Here is a 20,290-nt window from a genome sequence, read left to right as displayed (position 1 = left end):
ATTTTACAACATTAGTAATAAGCTGCTAGGAGAGTTTGTAGTCATAGAATCAGAATCATATATTGGCTTGGGTTGGAAGGGACTGTTCAGCTCAGAGGCTGTTCAGCAGTCTATGCATCACTTTTCTATTAAATTGTATTTAATCCTCTCAGTTTTGCTTTGACTGATGAACTGGGTAGTACATTACAGGAGGAGAGATACTTACACCACATCCATTGCTTCCAGCAAAGCCAGTTTTGAAGTTCTGCAGAAGCATTGCATCTGCACCTACTGATAGGGTTTTTTTTTCCATAACTCTCCTGACTCTTTAGGGAAAACTAAAGGTCACATGTTAGAGCTGCATCATTTTCCAGAACAAAGTCTTTCCATAAATCATCTAGACACTTCTGTTGGTCATATGCCAAAGAGGCAGGCTGTTCTCTCACTCACTGCCTGGAAGGGTTAAGATTGCAATGGGATTTCTCATACTTTACACGAACTATGTATTTTATTAGAGTACATTGAGTTAAGTCACAGCTGATATTTAAGGCTTATCTCAAGAGGATTGCTGCTTCCAAAACCTAAAGCGCAGCTGGTTGGAGACTGGTTCATGCATCTACTCATTACTACTCATCATCACAAGCTTTCAATCAAATGCCCAATTCAGTAGGTTCTGCTTAAACAGCAATTCCAAGCATCCATTTTCTGGACCAACTGTTGCAGTAAATTTGTTTGGGCAGGTGCTGAAATAATTGACTAGGATTTTTCAATACCTGTGTTAGTGCCCGTATTTTTTTTTTCTTCATTGTTGTCCAGCCGTTAATGATAGTAAAACTTTCTGAAATTCTGACTTATTTAAACTAAATATACAAATGGAAAACAGACAAGTGTTTGGTTAAATGATGCAGTAATTTGAAGAATTGATGGTGACCAAAAAGAAAACAAAATTTCAGACAAGTTTACTGATGTCTCTTTTGCACAAAAACAGGAAATCTTGAAGATAGTCCTTGTTAAAGAATGCACTTTTATGAGTTTTATGAATATTGTATGTACTCTTACATTTTTCAGGAGTATGTCTTGGGTATCCAGTATTCTGTAGTATATAGGTAACTGACACCAACTTGCATGTAAATTGGGTATTTTTAAAAAATTTATTGGGCAATTAATTTTAATAAAGCTAGACTTGGTTGTGATCACAGTTTTTAAATCTTAATGTTTTTAAAGATGATCTCAGAGAAAGGAGAAGCCCTATGAATTTATCTTCTAATAATCAAAGATTAATCTTAAAAATAATCAGCTATCCAAATCAGACACAGGATTAAGTTCAAAATTTTAACTCTTTTAGCTCTTACTTTGAGAGATGCAGATCCTCTTTTAAAGAAAGCTTTGTATATATTGAAACAGAAGCACGTAGATCTTGATGACTGAGTTCATGACATTTTCTAAATAAGAGGAATGAATCCTGCATTTTTAGGTGTGTGATCTCTCATTTTTGTGGATAATAAATCAATATATCAGACTGTGATATATGATAAACTAATGAGGCATACATGTATATTATACTGGTTACATCAAACTGAGTCCCTGAGTAGCTTAGACATCACACATGACCCACTCAGGAGGTAAAAATACTGTCTGGCATAGATTCCCACTGGATTTGCAGCTACTGTGCAATGTCTGTATGAGGAAGAAAATACGAATTCTGATCAAGAAGTCTGTTATTGATGAGATATTAAAATAGCATACAGATATTTAAGCTAAAATGAAGTATATTAAGTAATTCTATGTAGCTACTGTTTATACTGAAATTTTGCATAGGATAATGGCCTAAAAGACTCCCAAGCAGACTGAAAATATGTTCCTCCTTCACTATTGTCACTTCGTACTATGCATATGAAAGAAAATGCTGCTAATTCTGATTTGAATGACTGTCAGTTCAGAATGTCTAGCTAAATTTTCTTTCAAAACCCACTAATGACTAAGGCACTAAAAAAAGGTTTAAGGCAGCAAAAACAGAGTGGAGAAGTGAAAGCATTACCTGGAATTTGAACATATCTAAGTACAGAACAAACTTTCTATCACTTCAGTAATCAGACTGCTTTTGTCAAATGGAAGCAGTTAAATGTTTGTCTGATCCTCATTAACCACGTGTAAAGCCAAGCAGATTTTAGTGTGGTTTGCCCACGCCCCCAGTCCGGATCTAAATCCTGTTTTCACTAAATGTTGCCTTTTCTTTTGTTTTGTAAATTGAAACACATGCATTGATCTGTAAGTACTATGGGCTCCAGGAGAAAAGCAGTCCTTTGAATAGTGGTATCGAGGACTTGATAATATTTTGTGCTTTGCTAATAGCTTGTGCTGTATCTTGTTTTGCTATTAGTTTATGAAGAACCAAATTCTTTGTCCAAATCAATGAAATAAGTTCAAGGGGATGATTGGGGGTGGTGATGGAGAGAGATTGTGTACCAGTACTGCAGTGTACGCACTGTTTCTGATGGTCATCTGAAAAATAAGTTGTTCCCTACTCCTGCCCCCTGATTAGTTGCAATAATTTCATGCATTACAAGCTCATGCTTCTTTATAAATTCCTATAAACACTATATTCATCATATGCTGTATTCCATTCCTAGAATCACTGCAGTGATGCACACAATTCTACCTCTGTGATAATGACACAGTAATATAAAATCAGTGCAATTATCATCTGAATATATAAATCAGCAATTTATTAAAGGTAATATCCCACATTATAGATCTGTTCTCTCAAATCGGAGGTTAGGACTGGCAGTGGGAATGCATCAGGTACTGGAATGAAAGGTGCTGTGGATGTGTCTGCCCAAGGCAGCATACGTGCCTCTCTCTGATTTCAGAAGCTGGAAGCAGCTGAGAACTGGTGTGTCTCAGATGCCTCAGTGCTGTGGTTGGCAGTTTTTATCTACTTTATACGTGCAAATTCTACCTAGTTTTGGAACCTGTGATGTATGTGTTGTATACCAAGGGAGGCTGTGTGGTTTTCATTTAATAAAGTGAAAACCATAATGTTTTAGAGGATTTGATAAGTCAAATATTTTTTTTTCTTTAAATGTGCCATTCTGATCTCTCTGGAAAATGCACGCTCTCACTTACCTGAAGCTTTCTTTGAGAGAAATTTGTTCTGCAACTGAGAGTAATCAAGTCTTGGAAAACCCTTCCATTATTAAGGAAGGTTTTTTCAAGCTGCATCTTTTCTATATACACAGCAAAGACAAGAAACTTGAGCAGCTAGAACCTGAAAACAATCCACGTGAGTGAACATTCAAAGCAGTTATTAACCAGCAACACATCACAGCAGCAATTAACAAATTGAGTAGTTGATTAAAAGAACAAAAGTCAAAGCCCAGTACTGAAGCTCTGCATTCTGTCTTAAGAAATGTCTTACAGCTTCAGCTCCTCTCCAGGCACGGCTCACTGTGAAGCGCAGATTATCTGCCTGTTCATAGGAGAGTTAATAACAGGAAATCAGGAATTAGTTTGCTGGCTTGGTCTATGTAAGTGACATTGAGTATCTTCTCTTTTTGATTGAAGTTCTTTACTTCGAACGAAGCTCTTCACAACAGTCCCAAGTGTTTTGTGTATCACAGCTCTAGCAAGTGCTGTTTCCTTTCTTCTTTAAAAATAGATTTTAAGAAAAACGTGTCATTTAAAATGAAATATATTGTAAACCCCAATACCAAATTTTATTAATTAAAAATAACTGACTTCAGCTGAAAAGTAGCCTGGATTTTTGGACCTTTGCTTTCTTCCCCTGAAAATCTTTGTGTTGAGTTTATTTTACCTCCTGCTGACACTATGCATGAAATAGAAACTGAAATCAAGCAGACAATTTATAGTTATGTAGAATTTTTCTATGTTAATGTTGCTTAGAGTAGAATTGGAAATTGGCTTATTTGCAAAGAAGAGTAACAGGTTTTGTTGAAACTTGGAAACTGATCTCTTTTCAGCCATCTGTTCAGAGTAAAAGCAGCAGCAGCAGACCTGACCCCCTCCAGATGATGACAATGAGCTGCTCTGCTCAGAGCAGTCACCATTTCGTATTGCCCTTGAAAACCAAAAGTGAAAAACTCAATACTGAATTTAGTTGCTCTTTTGATAATTATGACTGTAAATGCATGGGTTTTTTTATGTTGCTGGCTTATTAAGCTTCACAAAGATAGCTCTTGCCTCATCAAAAATTTAGTCTTAGTCATATGATTAATTCATGTGACTGCTCTTATAACTACAATAAACAAAATTGTATGTTACAGCCTTTCTTTTATGTTTTTATACCCTTTAATTCTGATATGTAGCTGCAATAGATCATGTTGCAGTCTGAAGTTTTAAAATGGCTGTGACCTTTGAAAGAGGAGACAACCCTATAAATTTGCTGTTGCAATGTTTTACACTAGTGTAGAAGTAAAACGCCAGATAAAAAGAGAGGCTTTAATATGCTTGTAGAATATTCTTGTAGTTAAAAGGGGGGAAAAAAAAGGCATTTCAAAGTTTTCTTTTTCAGTACAGGTGGATAGGAGTATTTTTACTACAGGACAAACTGAGATCGTACATGTATACTGATTTTTTTTTTTTTTTTTTTTTTTTTTTCCCCCCCCCCCATAAGCAGTGAAGCCTTGAAGTAGTGATGGCAGCCAAATCCTTTCTGCTTCTTGACATGTTTTGGAATTGAAAGGACTTTGTAAATCTTTAGCTGTATGTGTTCACTATAGCACTATCAAAATGTTGTCCTTTCTATTCAGCACTGAAGTGTAGAGGAAACATTGGGGCACCTCTCCCATGTCCCAAAAAATAATGTATGTTCTCATGGAGGAAGCAGACATTCTGTGGGTGGGTTGTTTTTTTTTCCCCATTTAAATTGAGGATGTGGGGAAAAACTCACCGTAATATTTATGACAACACAGTTTCTAATTTCTCTGTTATTTGTGATATGGTAAGATCATTAGTAGTAAGGTTTAAATTTTAGTTTCCATTCTTTTAGTAATCTCAGTGATGTGGACTATTTAGTGTAAAATTTGTATTATGAAGACGTGACTTATTTTACAGAAGCTACTGATACAGAACCTCAGCTTTCATTCAGCTCTTCCATATGATCTGCTTACTTGCTGACTTTTCTTGATACACATCCTGTCTTCCATTGAACTATGTACGCTTCATTTAATTTCTACTTAAGATTCAGGATCAGATTATTTTTCAATGGAACTGAGGATATGGAGTACATACCTTTAATTAAAAAACAAACAAAACCTACCCCCAAACCTGTCTTTAATGCGGCGTATGGGGAATTTCTTACATATCAGACTACTCAGACTTAGTCTGGTACTCGTGAAAAACACGTAAAAATGAATAGGAGTCTTGCTGTAAGATGCTGAACTGTTCACATTTCTTAGACACCTTTTGCTTTTTAGAGAAAAGAATCAGCTGACAGGGTGATACACTGCCATTTAAAATTAGACTGACTAAAAGAAATTCATCTTTGCAGCCCTGACTAATACATTATTTCACTCTTCTGCAGTAGCTAAGTGAGATTATAGCCCTTTCTATTTTGAGGTTTCTTAAGTATTTAAAGTCTTTGATGTTTTTTTGAAAATCCAGTCATGTCACTGCAATGTTTAAAAGAAAGTCTGTGTTTTTTTAACACCTCGGATTTTTATTTTCCAAAAATGAGTTTCATTTTTAATAGTCGTTTCATCTTTGGATTTAGAAATGTGTTTTATTCATGTTCAAAGCATCTTCTAATAAGATTACTAAGGGTGACTTTGAGCAATGACCCTTTTTCATCAAATTAACTGATTCAGAAATTTGGTTCACACTGTTTCTAAATGTTCCTTTGCTGTGGGATTTTAAAACAAATTTATTCTAAAAGTTCAAGTAAATACAAGCATAATTCAATTAAAAACTATTTTTAAAAATCCAGAAAAAAATAAAAGAAGAAAGTGCTATTTATATTTCATGAAAAAATTAAGTCTATTTAAATCTACTCTTTTGAGGTAACCATCTAAAAATAAACCCGACGTCATGAGACTAGAACATTAACTTTCTTTGCCAGTTTAACTCCATCTTACTTTTTACATAATAATATGAGGCAGATATATATTGAAATACTTTTATAAGCGATCTTAGGTGGATGGTAGATTTTGTTGTAATCTTGGAGCCTATAAAACATCAGAAAAGACACTAAACTTTAAAAAGATGGAAGGAAAGAAAATGTGCTTCAAAGGTAGTTTTAACTCTTGTCAAGTTTAAGTAGCCTTTCTACTTTGCATGTGAAATGAATACCCGTGACTACCCCAAGACTCTTCTGACTTGCTATGCAGGATGCAAAGAGAAGAGAAAGACCCTTAGAATATGATTTCTATATCTGATTTTGTAAGTGGGCTGAATTTTGGGAATTACGAATTTGAGGTCAAGTACATAGGAAATCGATAGATGATATGCAGACCTCTGACATAGACATTCAAATACTCTTTGACCTTATATATAATTCTTGATTGCATTTTTTTTCTTTAGCCCTGATTTTAGGGCCCAGAAATAGGTTTATCTTTCCCTATCAGTTATGTAACGTTTGAATGCCAAAGTGCTGGCTTTGTTTCAGAAGACAGCTCATTGTTGATCTATTTGAACAGCAATTTATATATTGCTGTTCTCAAATGCAAGAATTTAAAGAACTTAGGAATTACTTCTAGTATTCACAAGTTGGGCATCAAATGGTAAACTTCAGTTAATATAAAGAATTGGAACTAATTAAAAATTAACTGAAATTTCTACGAAAAACTTCTGATTGAATTCAATCCGCTCTAGACTTCCTGAATTGAGAGATCGTCACAGCTACTCCATTAGCACCTTTCTGAACTCTTCCTGTATCGCTCAGTAACTAGAGACTGTTCAGACAACCTTAGTCCTTGTAACATTAATCACTTAAACTGAAAGGAGTGTAAAAATTCTATTATACCAAACTTCTTTCCTGCCTTCTCCCGTGGGTTACAAAACACAGTCAATGATTTCATTTCACTCCACCAGACCTTGTGCCTAGGGATGGAGCTGTACAAGGAGGATGTTACCAGGTTTAGAAGAATAAAATAAAGCCTTTCTTTTTTTCTTTTTAAACATTTTTTATTCATGGATGCTCTGAAATGAAGTCTGTCTTTTCCTGGTGAGTCATGAAAGGTATGAAGTTGGATCATCTTTAACTGAGAAATACTTTGGTCTAGACAAAAAGATGGTCTTCTCTGATAAACTCTACCAGCTATGGCTTGCGAAGTTGCATGGTGTCTATAAGGCCCATAAGTTAATTTTCCACCTTGCCTGATGCACTTATTTCACGTTCTGCCCTAATAAAGGTTCATGAGTGGTTCTTTCCCTTGATTACATTGAGGAAGGAAGGACAGAACACATGCGTGATGCATTTCTAGCTAAAGCTCCAGTATGATTGCCTGTAATTTGTACCAACATGCCAGTTTTTAACATAAAAGTATGAATATCAAGATTCTGCTATTATAAGAAAGGCAGAATAAGCACCTTAATAAGCTGTCCATCTAGCATGTTTTGAAGACACCATGGAAGCCTTATTACAAAATGTCCTTTCAGTATTACAGAATCCCATCATTGGAGAAGGTATGCCTGTGTTGACATTAATTGAAATAGAGATTTTTTCAGGCTGGCAAAAATGCATTTTCCAGATATGGTAGTTCCAAGTGTATCTTGCGTTTCAAGTGGCAACGTTGTTTTAAGCTTGTGGGACACAGTGTATGTGCCCGGTTTTCCAGTTTGTTCTCAGGAAGGTTAAGTGAAATTAGACCAACTGGACTAAATTATCCTTTCATATGGAAATTGCATTGCTGTTTAGATGTCAGAATGGGACATGTACAAAGGAGCTTAGTTCTTTTACTGCTTTCCATAAAATAATGAATCCTTGAGCTGAAGGTTGAGGAGCTCCTAGGCTTTGCTTCAGAATCTATGGAAAATAATCTTTCATTATCTTCCCTCTGCTGTACCCCTTTAAAAGTTGTAGTGACTTTTCTTACAGCAGAATATGTTGTTGCCTTTTTCCAATGGGTTGCAAAGTAGGAGCTGGATTGTTTCTGCTCTGCCAAGGGGCCACGTATCCATGTATATAGAATATTCAGCTGTTGTCAGGTACCTTGCTGTTTACTGGGGCTTCAAATATCTCATCTGTTTTACTTTGTGGAATCAGAGTCAGGAGCTGTCCCTTGAGCTCTCAAACCTTTAGAACGTCTGGTCAGGTAAGAAAGGGTCACTGAAGTTTGTCTGCAGCATCCTACCAGGATTCTGCTGTAGAGGATTAAAATTTTGAAATTCATCAAATCTCTTACTTCTTGGAAAAAACCCATATGCTTTAAGGCATATGATACCTGTGATGCACAGAGAGGAGAATGTGCTGAAGCACACGATGCTGAGGAATTTGAAGCAACTCTGAGCATCTGCTAAACGATTCAAATTATTTGGATCAATGGATTTTTGTTTTGGACACTGATCATCTCATTAATTCTACCTCACCTACTGTCTTTAAACATGAGTTAAGTTTTGTTTAAATCTAGATGCCTCTATGACTGACCATTCTGAATGTCAGAAGCCAGCCTGCCGTGCAGTAAAGCTTTGGGGGGATTAGGCCAATCTCTCATTGTGTGGAGTAGAATATAAGAATAGAAATATGCAGTAGAACAGGATATAATGCTGAAAGTAGAAGTTTTTGAGAATCTCTTCAGGAAAGAATACTCTTAAGACTTTTATAAAGTTACAGACAAACAACATTTAAACAAAGCTGAAAGAAAATGAATTACTGTTAATTTACAGCTTGGCATGCTGTTTTTTCTTCAAATTGTGGCTGAAGTTACTAAAAATGGTGTTTCGTTCCTAGGCAAAAAAAGTTATTTCATTATTAAATTACATCTAGTGTGAGATAATTCTTTATGCAATGTCAGTTTTTTCCAATTTTATTTTTTTTATACTGGAATCTGAGTTCAGAGTCCATCTCCTGCTAGAGTTCCAATCAAATGCAATGTATCCATGGAAGCACATGCTCACTTCTGTGAACAAGCAAATGCAGCTCTGAACAGTGGTACTGTGAGCATGAGGGTAAGACTTCAGTGATTGCAATACCCAGCACTTCCCACTCCTCACAGGAAGGAGCTGCACCTTTCTGAATTTAAGGTTTTTGCATCCCTATATGCTTCTAGAAAATGAGTAAAAATACTTTTAACTTTGGCATGTATCTTCCTTGTCCGTATCAGCTTCTACGTGATCCTTATATTATCTGAACTTCTGTTATTTAGTTGTTTTTCATTTCAGTGTGATCTTTGTTAATCTTGAGTATCAAAAGTCCTCGAATGATTGGAATAGATGTGCAATCACCAGGTTTTGAAGTAATGCTGGACATGACGTCATGCCAATCCAGCCAGCTTGCTTTTTCGATTAATGGAAGACCGCTGCTGTGAACTGCTCACCTGTCTGCCTTCAGAGGGCCCACGGAGAGTCGGCAGCAGACAGGAGAATGTCTAACAGTCACTGAGGGCTAGAGAAAGAGAGGTGCAAATTTACTGCTAGCATGGCAGTGCTAGCCCCTGGTTCAAAAACTGAATTCTTACAAACTCGGGCTGCTCTTGTAATCTAGCAGCCAGAGATAATTACCAAGTATCTGTTTGGTTAATTTTAACTGGTTTGGGAAATTATGATCATACCATTTACCATACCCCCAAATGACGGTCAACTCCATTTACCACAGATGTAACCTCTTACTCTGACCTAGAAAAGCCTGAAAAAGCTTCATAGAAGAAGCATCCCAAGCTGTTGCCCAGATTTTTGCTAAGTAATTAACCCACAATAAACATTTCCCAGTTTTCATTTTGACTTTATGCTAAAGAAATGTCCAATATTTTGCTAGTTTAAGATTATAAAAGTCTGAAATAGACAAAATTCTATTTTTTAGAGTTCAAATCTTATGGTCTGGTCAGAAGATATATCCTAAATGTTTAAATCTATTTAAATATATTGTAAACCATTCTTTTAAAGTATGAACAAATGTACATGTATTCTCATTTGGATTTCGTAGTACTGGCATGATCTGCACTGCATCTTCTGTGAATTTGACTCACAAGGCATTTATATAAAATATAAGGCAAGGATTGGGCTGAACCATAAATCATAGATTCATGGAATGGTTTGGGTTGGAAGGTCATCTAGTCCAACCCTCCTGCAGTGAGCAGGGGCATCTTGCCATGGTAGTCTTTTCCAAGAATCTAGTTTTCTAACTGGGGCATTTTATAAGGGTGAAAAAAACTGCTAAACTAAAGATACTCTAAATTGTATAAAGTTTTTGCTCTGATTATTGAATATAATCAGAAGGGGCAGTACGGAGTGAGGAAGATAGAACGATCTATTCTAAGCCAATCATTTTTGAACCCAGTAATGAGTTTTGTAAAGTTTAAAACTAAAATGTTGAAGTGTGTTTATATCTTTAGGAGCCTGTTTTAAGAGAATTACATCTGCTAGAGAGGAAACTGATGTTTTTACTCAAGAAGTATTTCACTTTTTATTGGGATGAGTATTTTTAATCTACTCCAACTCTAAGTATGCAAGTTCCTTGTTTGCTAGCAAGAGTGATGATCAAACTGTTTTGTTTTCTTGGGCAAGTCAGTCTTTCTAGATGTGTTCTAGGCTGTAACTCTGTTTTTCATGCAAACTTTTTGCCTCTGAGAACAGCTAGCTACATAGAATTTCGTATTCTTTGAGAAGCTACACAGGACTAGAGATAGCAGGGTAAATGGTAATTCGGTAGATGATAACTCTACAGAGGAAAACACTTTTTTCAGTGTCTATTTAATTCTTTTTATAAATCAGAGTTCTGTAGTATTTATCTAAAAAGGACATGCCAAAGAGTATTCACTCAATACTCAGTGCAAAATTAGGGTAAGTCACTACTATATTAATAGCAAATAGACTGTGTAAAGCTATATCAAAGGTCGTAGTAATTTAAATACGGTGTATCATTGTGTAGGCGCTTAGTTTGTGTCAAGATTCACAGGCAGAGGAAGTCTAGTAGTCCCTGCTGAAACTCCAGCTGCCTCTAATTGCTCTAGATTTTCTGAAAAGAGGCAGCCTGTAAGACACACAAGTGACAAATTATAAGGCCAAAGCCAACACATTCACATTCAGTGGGAAAACTGAGTTGTACTGATCATGGAGCAGAAGAGCAGAGCACCCTGGATAGAAAGTCCTCTTAACTGGGCAGCTGTATTCAAGTCTAGCAGCCAGTGGTCAGGTGGCTTTCCTCTGTGCAGAGTGTGCTGCTGCATTAGCTTCACTTCTGAGGTGGCAACAGCATGGGCTGCTTGGGTCAAATCTTCATTCACATTTAACAACGTGAAGTAAAACTGAAGAAAGCTTTCTTGCCAGCTGCATTCAGAAGAGCACTGACTGCCACACACAGTCACAGTCTTACTGGCTAATTTGAAGTCCTAAAATTCTGAATCACTTGGAGCAATTTTTATTGAACCTTCCTTCTTTCTTTCTTTTGAATGGCTTTATTTAAATATAAATAACAACAGCAGGTCTTTGACTCATAATAAAACACAACTAATGCTATTCTTTTTTGCTCATTCTTATTGGTTTTAGGTGAGCATTTTTTTTCATAGTTAAGTATGTGAGCATGGAATTCTAATTATCTTTTTACCTGTCCACTTTTTTTGACCCTTTCTTCTAATATTTATCCTTTGCATATAGTAACCAGAAACTTGGCGCCTCCGTTGTAAGATGATCGTCACTGATACCAGCAGATATCACTGATAAAAAGCTCAGATACAGTTGTTGGATAAGAATCCTGTATTCACCAGCCTGTATTCTCACTGCTCAAAATCATTAATCAAAAAAACACACTCATATGCAGCAAACATTCTTGTCTCCATTCTAAAATCAATACTGTATGAGAGTATGATCTATTCGGTGAATTTATGAAAACAAACAGCCTTAACAGTTATTTGTAATTTGTGTCTCTTAATCGCTTCTTGAGCTGTTTTTCTTTATTTAAAAAAATGCTTTATAAATTAATCTGTTCTTTTTCTTCCTTCTGCCTTTATCCTTTCCAAGGTTATGCCTTTCTGCTCTTCCAGGAAGAAAGCTCTGTACAAGCTCTGATAGATGCCTGTCTGGAAGAAGATGGGAAACTCTACCTGTGTGTCTCAAGTCCCACAATCAAGGATAAACCAGTAAGTAGCTTATGCCATGACACTTATGCTGGTTGCTAACCCATTTGCTGTTACTCTTTCCAGTTGATAGGTAAATAAATACTTACAGTCGATTGACTTGTCTATTTCCTGTTGCTGTCCTTGCTGTTACGTTGAACTGACCTTCTCTATCAGCGTAACACGGTTTAACAATTGTTTCTTTCTGATTAATGCCTTGTTCAATTAACTTTTGTATTTGGTACTTCTGGTATCGCACAGGAGTATGCATCCTTTTACAATGTTAGCTGTAAAACAATTGGATTATAATTTTTCCCTGTATGTTATTTGAAAGAAAGCCTTATGCAATGAAATGAAGAAACTTAACCTCCCAAATTAAAATCCAGATGGCTTCAAATATCCTCTGTACTTCATTAGGTTCCTTAATTACTGTTTTTTCTGCATGCAATACCTAATCCATTTATAATTTAGGTCTCATTTACCTTATATAAACTGCAGGGTAAAAACAAGTAATGCAGCCAGCTGTAGCAGAATGGAAGACATTTGGTGACCTGTTTCTATTGTTCACATCTCTAACATTCTTTAATGTTAGTCTTTTTCGTGGCTATGGCTACATACAGATTAGATGAAAACTACAGCTAAATATGTTTGGATAAAAATGTGCTGCCTTTTAAAAACACTATTGAAAAGCTTACACAGATAAATGAACAACCCAGTATTACAGCACAGTGAGTGTGCCTCCGTGATTTCTAGGATCAATAAATGGGTGGATGAACAGCTTTATCCAAATAACCTCTGAGTTTTTTTTTTCCGAGTAATCTAAAGATTTCTTATGAATGTGTTGCTTGCTGCTTAACAGAAGTGAGCATTCACACATTGTAAGAACTCTTTTTGTATCCAAGCACAGAAATTAATTTTATCTCCACTCTTATCAGTGCTTTAAAATTTGTGGATCACTGTATGTGATTTCAGGAAAGCCAGATTCTCAAACTGCAACTGTAATTGCACATACATGGTAAAATATTCTGAAAGTCTTTTCACAGATTTCTTGTAATGGCGATTAGGGGCAGGGAATTAATGAGGTAGGAGTTTGCCATGATGAAATTTAACTCAAGCCTGGCCTCTAGAGGTGATAAACGAATTGTCCACCTTCTTTCTGACACTTGGATAAGCTATATTCTCAAATTGTTTTGGTGCTTATACCGCCGATTTACTGCTTTTGCTAATTTCAAATAATATTTTTAATTAGGGAAAGATTTGGCAGTTGTTTCTTAGCTTTAATGGAGTTGTCAAGTTCATCTACTAAAAACAATCCTTAATACAGGTGCAAATTCGACCTTGGAACCTAAGTGACAGTGACTTTGTGATGGATGGGTCTCAGCCTTTGGATCCAAGAAAAACTATCTTTGTTGGAGGAGTTCCACGGCCCCTCCGAGCTGGTGAGTAGAAGGAAAATGTAGGGTGTGTAGCAGGGGGTTCCAGATTAAGCAGAAAATATTTATACTGTATGTAAAAGAAATAGAGCAGAAAATATGCCTTCTTTTCCAAAGATTGTAGCACACTTTCTAAATCACTGGGTGTCTTCCTGTCTACAAAATACAAACTGTGAACATCATTTGTCTTTTAAATAAGTTATTAATTAGGATTTTCAGTAGAAACAGTTTTCCCCAAGTTTGCATAATATCCTAGAACTTGGCTGATATTTTGTAATGTATACCATCTTAATCCTAACCTCCATTTGCTTGCTTGAGATGCAGACAAGTTTCCTTTTCCTTTTACTAGAAGACAAACTTCTCCCAGCCCCTTTCCAAACCAATTCCAACTGCAGCTCTATGATTTTTCTTTCCCTTTTTCTCAACCCTAACCCTAGTTTTCCCATGGAGCTATAGAGAAGGCCTCTCAGCCGTTGGCCAGATAAAGATTTCTCCCAGCCCAGGTCTCTTGGTGGCCTCACTCTGTACTGAAGACCACTTTCCAGACCCACTCCTAATGTAGCTCTTTTCCTCAATCTTTTTTCTTCACTCTTAACTCTTTTTTTCTTCACTTTTATTTGCAGAGCTGTAGACAAGACTCCTTAGCCTTTGGCCAGAGGAAAGATTTATTGCAGCTCAGACCTCCTGGCAAGCCCTACTTTGTTTTGAAGGTGCCTTTTCAGCGCCACTTCTAACTGTAGCTCAACACTCCCTCGTTTCTTCCTAACTCTTATACTTTTGGTGAGCCAGTGACAGATCAGGAAGCCATTAGCAAGTTGAAACATTTCTCCTAGCTAGGTCTTTTGGAAACCCTCACTTCTGTTTAGTAGTCATTTTCCATCCTCACTCAGTCAGCTGCATGGTTTCTCTTTTTCATCCTCTCAAACCTAATCCTAATTTTCCAGGGCTGTGGTAAGCAAGGCCCCTCAGCCATTGTCTGAAGAAAGACTTCTGGATCAAGTCTCCCAGCAGCCCTCATTTTCCTTTGGCAGCCACTTTTCAGCCCACTAGAATTGCAGCTTCTTGCTTTCTTCTAATCCTAATTCTTTTGGGAAGCTGTACACAAGATCTCCCAGCCATTGCTGACAGTAAGACTTTTCCCAGCCCAGGTTTCTTGGCAGCTTTCACTTTCCTCACTGTCTTAAAATAAGGCATCATTGTAAAATGGTAATTATGTGAATAGTAACAATTAAACATTACCTCATTTCTAATATAGCCTTTATAAAGCTGTATGTAATTTGGCCTGTCATAGATTACATTTGAAATGCATTACATTTGAAAACTGATGCCTTTAAATAGTTAACTTCTCCAAAGCAGACAAATAGTTTCCAGTTTTTCTTGTTTGCAACTTTAAAGATCTGATACAGAAGATTCCTAAGACATACGAACATTGCATGGTTTCCTTGCCCTGGAATCCTATATATTCCTTGTCTATTGGCAAGAGTAACTTACTGGAACTACTATTGTAAATGTTTTTAAGTGTTCCTGATGTTTATTCCATACTGTCACTTTCTGAGATCATTACCCAAATGATGATTCCAAATCATTAAAAAGTAGAAGAAGGTACTGGTCACTACGCTATGCCAACAGTTTCCCTGACTGTTTGGAGCAAGAGTAATTATCTGGTTTGGCAGAATGAGTCAGACATTATGTTTGCTAATTGCAAATGAACAAATCAGCATATGGCCTTCCCTTAATCTGACACACGCATTTATACAAACACATATATATACTCAATTTAAAAGTTGTCTCTATTCTATGTATAATTAACCAGTGAGAATTTTGTGAGTACTACAAAGATGTAAATATTTAGTAAATCTTTTCCATTTCATCTCGGATAGCTAAGTTTTAACTTGCTACTGAAAGTGTTTTCACACATTAGCATAAAAAAATGGCTGACTTGGCAGGGCCTGTACAGGTCCCAGTATCCTGCTTTGTGAGGGTCTGTCCTTTATCCGTCCGACTAATTTGTTTGCCTATCAGCTTTTGCAGAGAACCTGGCTTGGTGACCATACATCTCTGCACAGTGTACATGCCTCTCCTGCACTTCCTTCAATTCTTTCCTGTAACTTTCCTCCTGTATGTTTCCTCAGCCATGCACTCAGCCCGACTTATTTTATGAATTATAACATCTTCAGATTTATTCTTAGTGTGAGAAAAAGCAATAAACCATTTTAAAAGATCCACAATCAAGTTAATGTTCTACAAAAATACTAAGTTAAATTGCATCCAAAATGTAGGCATGCTTTAAGCATAGTATCTTCTGTTTTTTCACAAAATTTTGTTTCAAATGTAAAATGCTTCCTTAATGTCTTTTCAACCTTAGTACTTAGGGTAAAATATCAGACTAAATACAGGAATATCTCTGTGTGATTTCATATGTAAACCAGCATTAACAAGCCTGGTCGGAGCTGGAGGAGATCCTGCATGCCTAATCCCAAATACCACAGCTTTTATTTACAATAACGATAAATCGTAAAACAGGTGATCTAATACCTACTTTAACTATGTAACTCTGCATTTTTTTTCAGACTTCAGTCACACCAAGTTGCTTTTTACAGATTCTATTTTTTGCCTTTATATTTTACTGTAATTCATGTAGGGTTGATTCAATCTGTTAAAACCAACATTTGGGTTTGCTGTTTTAGACTTTGGAAGACAAGTACGCTTAGGCAAATTGCACTTTTTTTTTTTTTAATGCAATAAACCAAGCACAATACTGTTATTTATGTTAAATCTATGACATTTAACAATTGACTTCTTGCAGTTGAATTGGCAATGATTATGGACCGTTTATATGGAGGTGTCTGCTACGCTGGCATTGATACAGACCCAGAGTTGAAGTATCCAAAAGGTGCTGGCAGAGTGGCTTTCTCCAATCAGCAGAGCTATATTGCTGCTATCAGTGCTCGCTTTGTCCAGCTCCAACATAATGACATTGATAAACGGGTAAGTAAAATAGCATGGAACAGAATAGTTGTTACTCACAAAACTGTACAAAAATGAAAAACATCCTTATATTAGTATTGCGTTGAAGAACACTGTATCCTCTGTTCTTCAGATGACATTTGTTAATTACTTAAAAGCTTATTTAAGCAGCTAAAGCAGAGTGAAAAATGTATCTTATACATCTTAAATGACTGTTTAGCACTAAAACCAGAAAATATTTGGTTGTAAGCTCATTTGTTCTTGGTTTGTTTTGAATTCTGAAGGTCAAACACTGTAGAATTTCCCAGCTTCTTTCTCCTCCTTTAGATGATTGCTCATTGCGCGTGAACAACTTTTGGTTAGTGGCTACTTACATAACTTCTGGCATTTCTGCTATTTTTTACATAATATTTTCTCTCAGCAACGTATGTCTAGGCTTGAGATTCGTAAAACACGAGTTTATCATACGTATAATAGGTAATGCTGACCTGAAAAGTCTTGAGAATTGTTTAACCAAAACCAAATGCCAATAGATACTTGATAGGCAAAAGGGGGGTAAAATGAGATGGCTTTGTTCAGTCTATATGAAATCCTGGTTTCTAAAGGGCTTTTCAAGTATAGAGTGAAGTTACAGTATTTACTGAAATCTAAGCTGAAGACAGTAAAAGAAACAATACTTAATTTCCAAGATATTTTTCTCCTTTAGACCTTCTGCCTTCACCTCTTCATTACATGTACAAAACCCCCTGTTTCTGAGCATTTAGAATTATTCAAAAGAACATACAGCATGAACTGCTGCTATGTGTTTTTACAATAAGGATGGCTTGTTTTCTACTTAATCTGATATAAATTGTTTATTAAGAAGGCAACGTCACAGGTATTGGATGTGTCTGTTACGTGCAGTATACATACAAAACCACACAGCTGCAAAGTCCATGCTATTTTTATTTTCTCTTTAAAAATCTGAACTTAACTTTTTGTCAGATTAGATGAGGTAATGGAAGTTACAAGTCTTCAAACTATTTTTCTCTGGTGCTACTATACCTTATTATTTTAACTAAGACAAGACTGTTCCTAAGTATTTCTTGTCCATGGAAATCTGAAAATTTTTACAGACAGACTAAGAAGATTAATTTTGGAGTCTTAATTACAGTGTTAAACCCTTCGATATTTCTGTATGAGCCATGCTTAAAAACTTGAGTATTTTTCTAAGCTGTAGGATGGAGCCACAACTGATGCTAGCTGATAATTTTTTCCATCAATCAGTACTTTTCTCAGTTGTTCGACTGATAATTTAAGTTTACTTAATTATCTTTTATCTGTTTTTAAAACAGGTTTTTCTGTGAGTTTGAATAAGTATGAAGTCTCATAATCAGTCCTTAAATATTAGTTTTTAAATCTAATAAAGTGAAATCCCTGAATTGTACAGCATATGTTCTTAAAATTATTGTACTAGTAACCAAAACAAGAAAAGGAGTGACAGAGAGAATCTATTTCAGACCTTCACAATTCATGCTTTGGCAATGTGAGTAGGTAGGGATCTGGAGATGTGCTGGACATTGGACCTGCGTTCTTCCAATTTCATTTGAGACAGTGCTATTTTATTTTACATGATGCTTCTAATTTTAGTGGTAGGGCATCCGATATGCAAAATGGCAGTTATTCAGACTTGTTCCATGCAATACTAGTAGTACAGTGTAATTAAAAAAAAATAAATTATTGGCTGTTCTAGCTGTTCCCTAGGCAAGAAATATAATTCTCTATATAAGCTTTACTTCAAATAAGTATCATCTGTTGAAACGTGATCAGCATAAGCTAAAGTAAAATTCAGCATAAAGCTTTTTTTGTAGAATACGTTTCTTGGGTTTTTTAACTTAATATCTTATTCTGTGTTTCTTTAATACTGTATGTATTTAAGTGTAGTTACTGGAGTCAAGTTTTCCTTGCAATATACAAATTTTGCGAAACTAGCACTTGTGCAGTTAGAATGAAGTTATTCAGAAAAAATTGAAATATACATACTTTCATTATGTCCTTTAATGTAGTTGACTGTACTTAAACCACTTTGTAAATAGCATCATAAATCCATAAGAACTAATGATTTCCTCAGAATGAATACTCAATTTAAATATGTAGGCTTGATTCTTAGGAACAGACATGGAAGAGAACTCACAGGTGGTCAGCTTCTGTAATAGTATTATTGCATGTGCCTAGTCATGCCTCAAATTACTGCTGTGTTTGGCACAAGTGCTTTAAAAAAAAAAAATAATTCCACTCCTGAGATGTATACAAGTGAGTATAGGACTAAAGCCTGGAGCTCTCCAGCCTATTTGTAATTGACGGTAAGGCCACAGTTGGAACATCTATGAAATCTTACTAGGTTTCTAGAGCTAAATATCTCTAAATAGTGATTTTTGCTGGCATCAGGCAGAGTATTTAATACAAGTGCATTTAATCGTGTTTAATTTGAATCTTCTCTTTGTTTATTAGTCTAGTCCTGCATTTTGCAGTTCACAAAAATCAAAGAAACAAACAAACAAAAACGTCTGGAAAAAAACCTCTGAAACTCACCAGACCTCTGTAGTTTAGAAATATGCCTGTTCTTTATCATTTTTCTTCCTGAATGCTACTCTCTCCCACCCTGCCCCCGTAACAACTGTATTCACATTCCTGGAAGACAGCAGCAAAGTCCTTGGAGATGCTATTTTTACTGTACTTCCATCTTAGTACTTTCACATACCTAACTTTTCCAAGAAACGTTGAATGGTTAGCAAAGCACATCCTTCCTTCTTGAGATTTTCTGACAAGTAGTTGATAGGAAAATTTAACTACCACCTCTTTGGGTTAATCCAGCATTGGTTGAAAAAGCTCAACAGAGTCAGAAGAATTAAAATATTGTTCCTTCTATTCATACTTAGCAAAACTATGTAATCTTACAGTTATTTCTCTTCTTCCTGGTGCAGGTGGAAGTAAAGCCATACGTGCTGGATGATCAGATGTGTGACGAATGCCAGGGCACTCGCTGTGGTGGAAAATTTGCTCCATTCTTTTGTGCCAATGTTACCTGTTTGCAGTATTACTGTGAATACTGCTGGGCAAGCATACACTCTCGTGCTGGGCGAGAGTTCCACAAACCACTGGTAAAGGAGGGAGGTGACCGGCCCCGCCACGTCCCGTTCCGCTGGAGCTGAACCCCCGGCCTCACCCAGCAACAAGTACTGGAGTAGATTAAATCGAGTGAAAAGAGAGCGCTGCCTCAGGGCTTGGTGTTCTGGAAATCTGTGCATTCGTCCTCGACTTTAATGAAGATATGGGTCTTTTTAGTACTATTATTATTATTTACAGTCACATTACTGAACTCAGTGTCCAGTATAATACAAACCGGCAGAGTGTAACTGTACTGATTTTGCACTTTGATTCACACAAACATCTGCTTGGTACCTTAATTTCCTACACAAGACTTGTCACTAGTGACATTATGTAGACTGCCATTCTCATCAGCCTTCACTGGGTTGATGTGATGAAGATTTTTTTATTATAATTATAATTACAATTATTTTTATTTTTAAACTGGAGCATGCACTTATTTTCAGAAATTTAGACTTGCCCCTAGCAGATGACTTACCAAAGGTAATATTCACAAGTAGGTGGCAGATGTAGCAAAAACTTAAACGGATATTCAGCAAT

At 36.1% G+C, this 20,290-nt stretch overlaps 1 protein-coding gene across 6 annotated transcripts in view; it reads left to right on the top strand.

The window, feature by feature from the left end:
• CPEB3 (cytoplasmic polyadenylation element binding protein 3) overlaps positions 1 to 20,080 on the top strand; it is a 93,063-nt gene extending 72,983 nt beyond the window's left edge. For all 6 annotated transcript variants that reach the window (XM_086616272.1, XM_086616270.1, XM_086616276.1 and 3 more), the window contains 4 exons: positions 12,109 to 12,227; positions 13,528 to 13,642; positions 16,443 to 16,624; positions 19,567 to 20,080. In XM_086616272.1, the coding sequence (XP_086472398.1) occupies positions 12,109 to 12,227; positions 13,528 to 13,642; positions 16,443 to 16,624; positions 19,567 to 19,794 (644 nt within the window). In that variant the 3' untranslated portion in view covers positions 19,795 to 20,080. The remainder of the gene's footprint in view (positions 1 to 12,108; positions 12,228 to 13,527; positions 13,643 to 16,442; positions 16,625 to 19,566) is intronic.
• The last annotated feature ends 210 nt before the right edge of the window (positions 20,081 to 20,290 follow it).

The sequence above is a fragment of the Tauraco erythrolophus genome, chromosome 9 (genome assembly GCF_009769465.1).
Source record: "Tauraco erythrolophus isolate bTauEry1 chromosome 9, bTauEry1.pri, whole genome shotgun sequence".
In the NCBI taxonomy this organism is placed as follows: domain Eukaryota; kingdom Metazoa; phylum Chordata; class Aves; order Musophagiformes; family Musophagidae; genus Tauraco; species Tauraco erythrolophus.
Note: the sequence above shows the minus strand (reverse complement) of the source record. Positions and strands in the feature narration are given on the sequence as shown.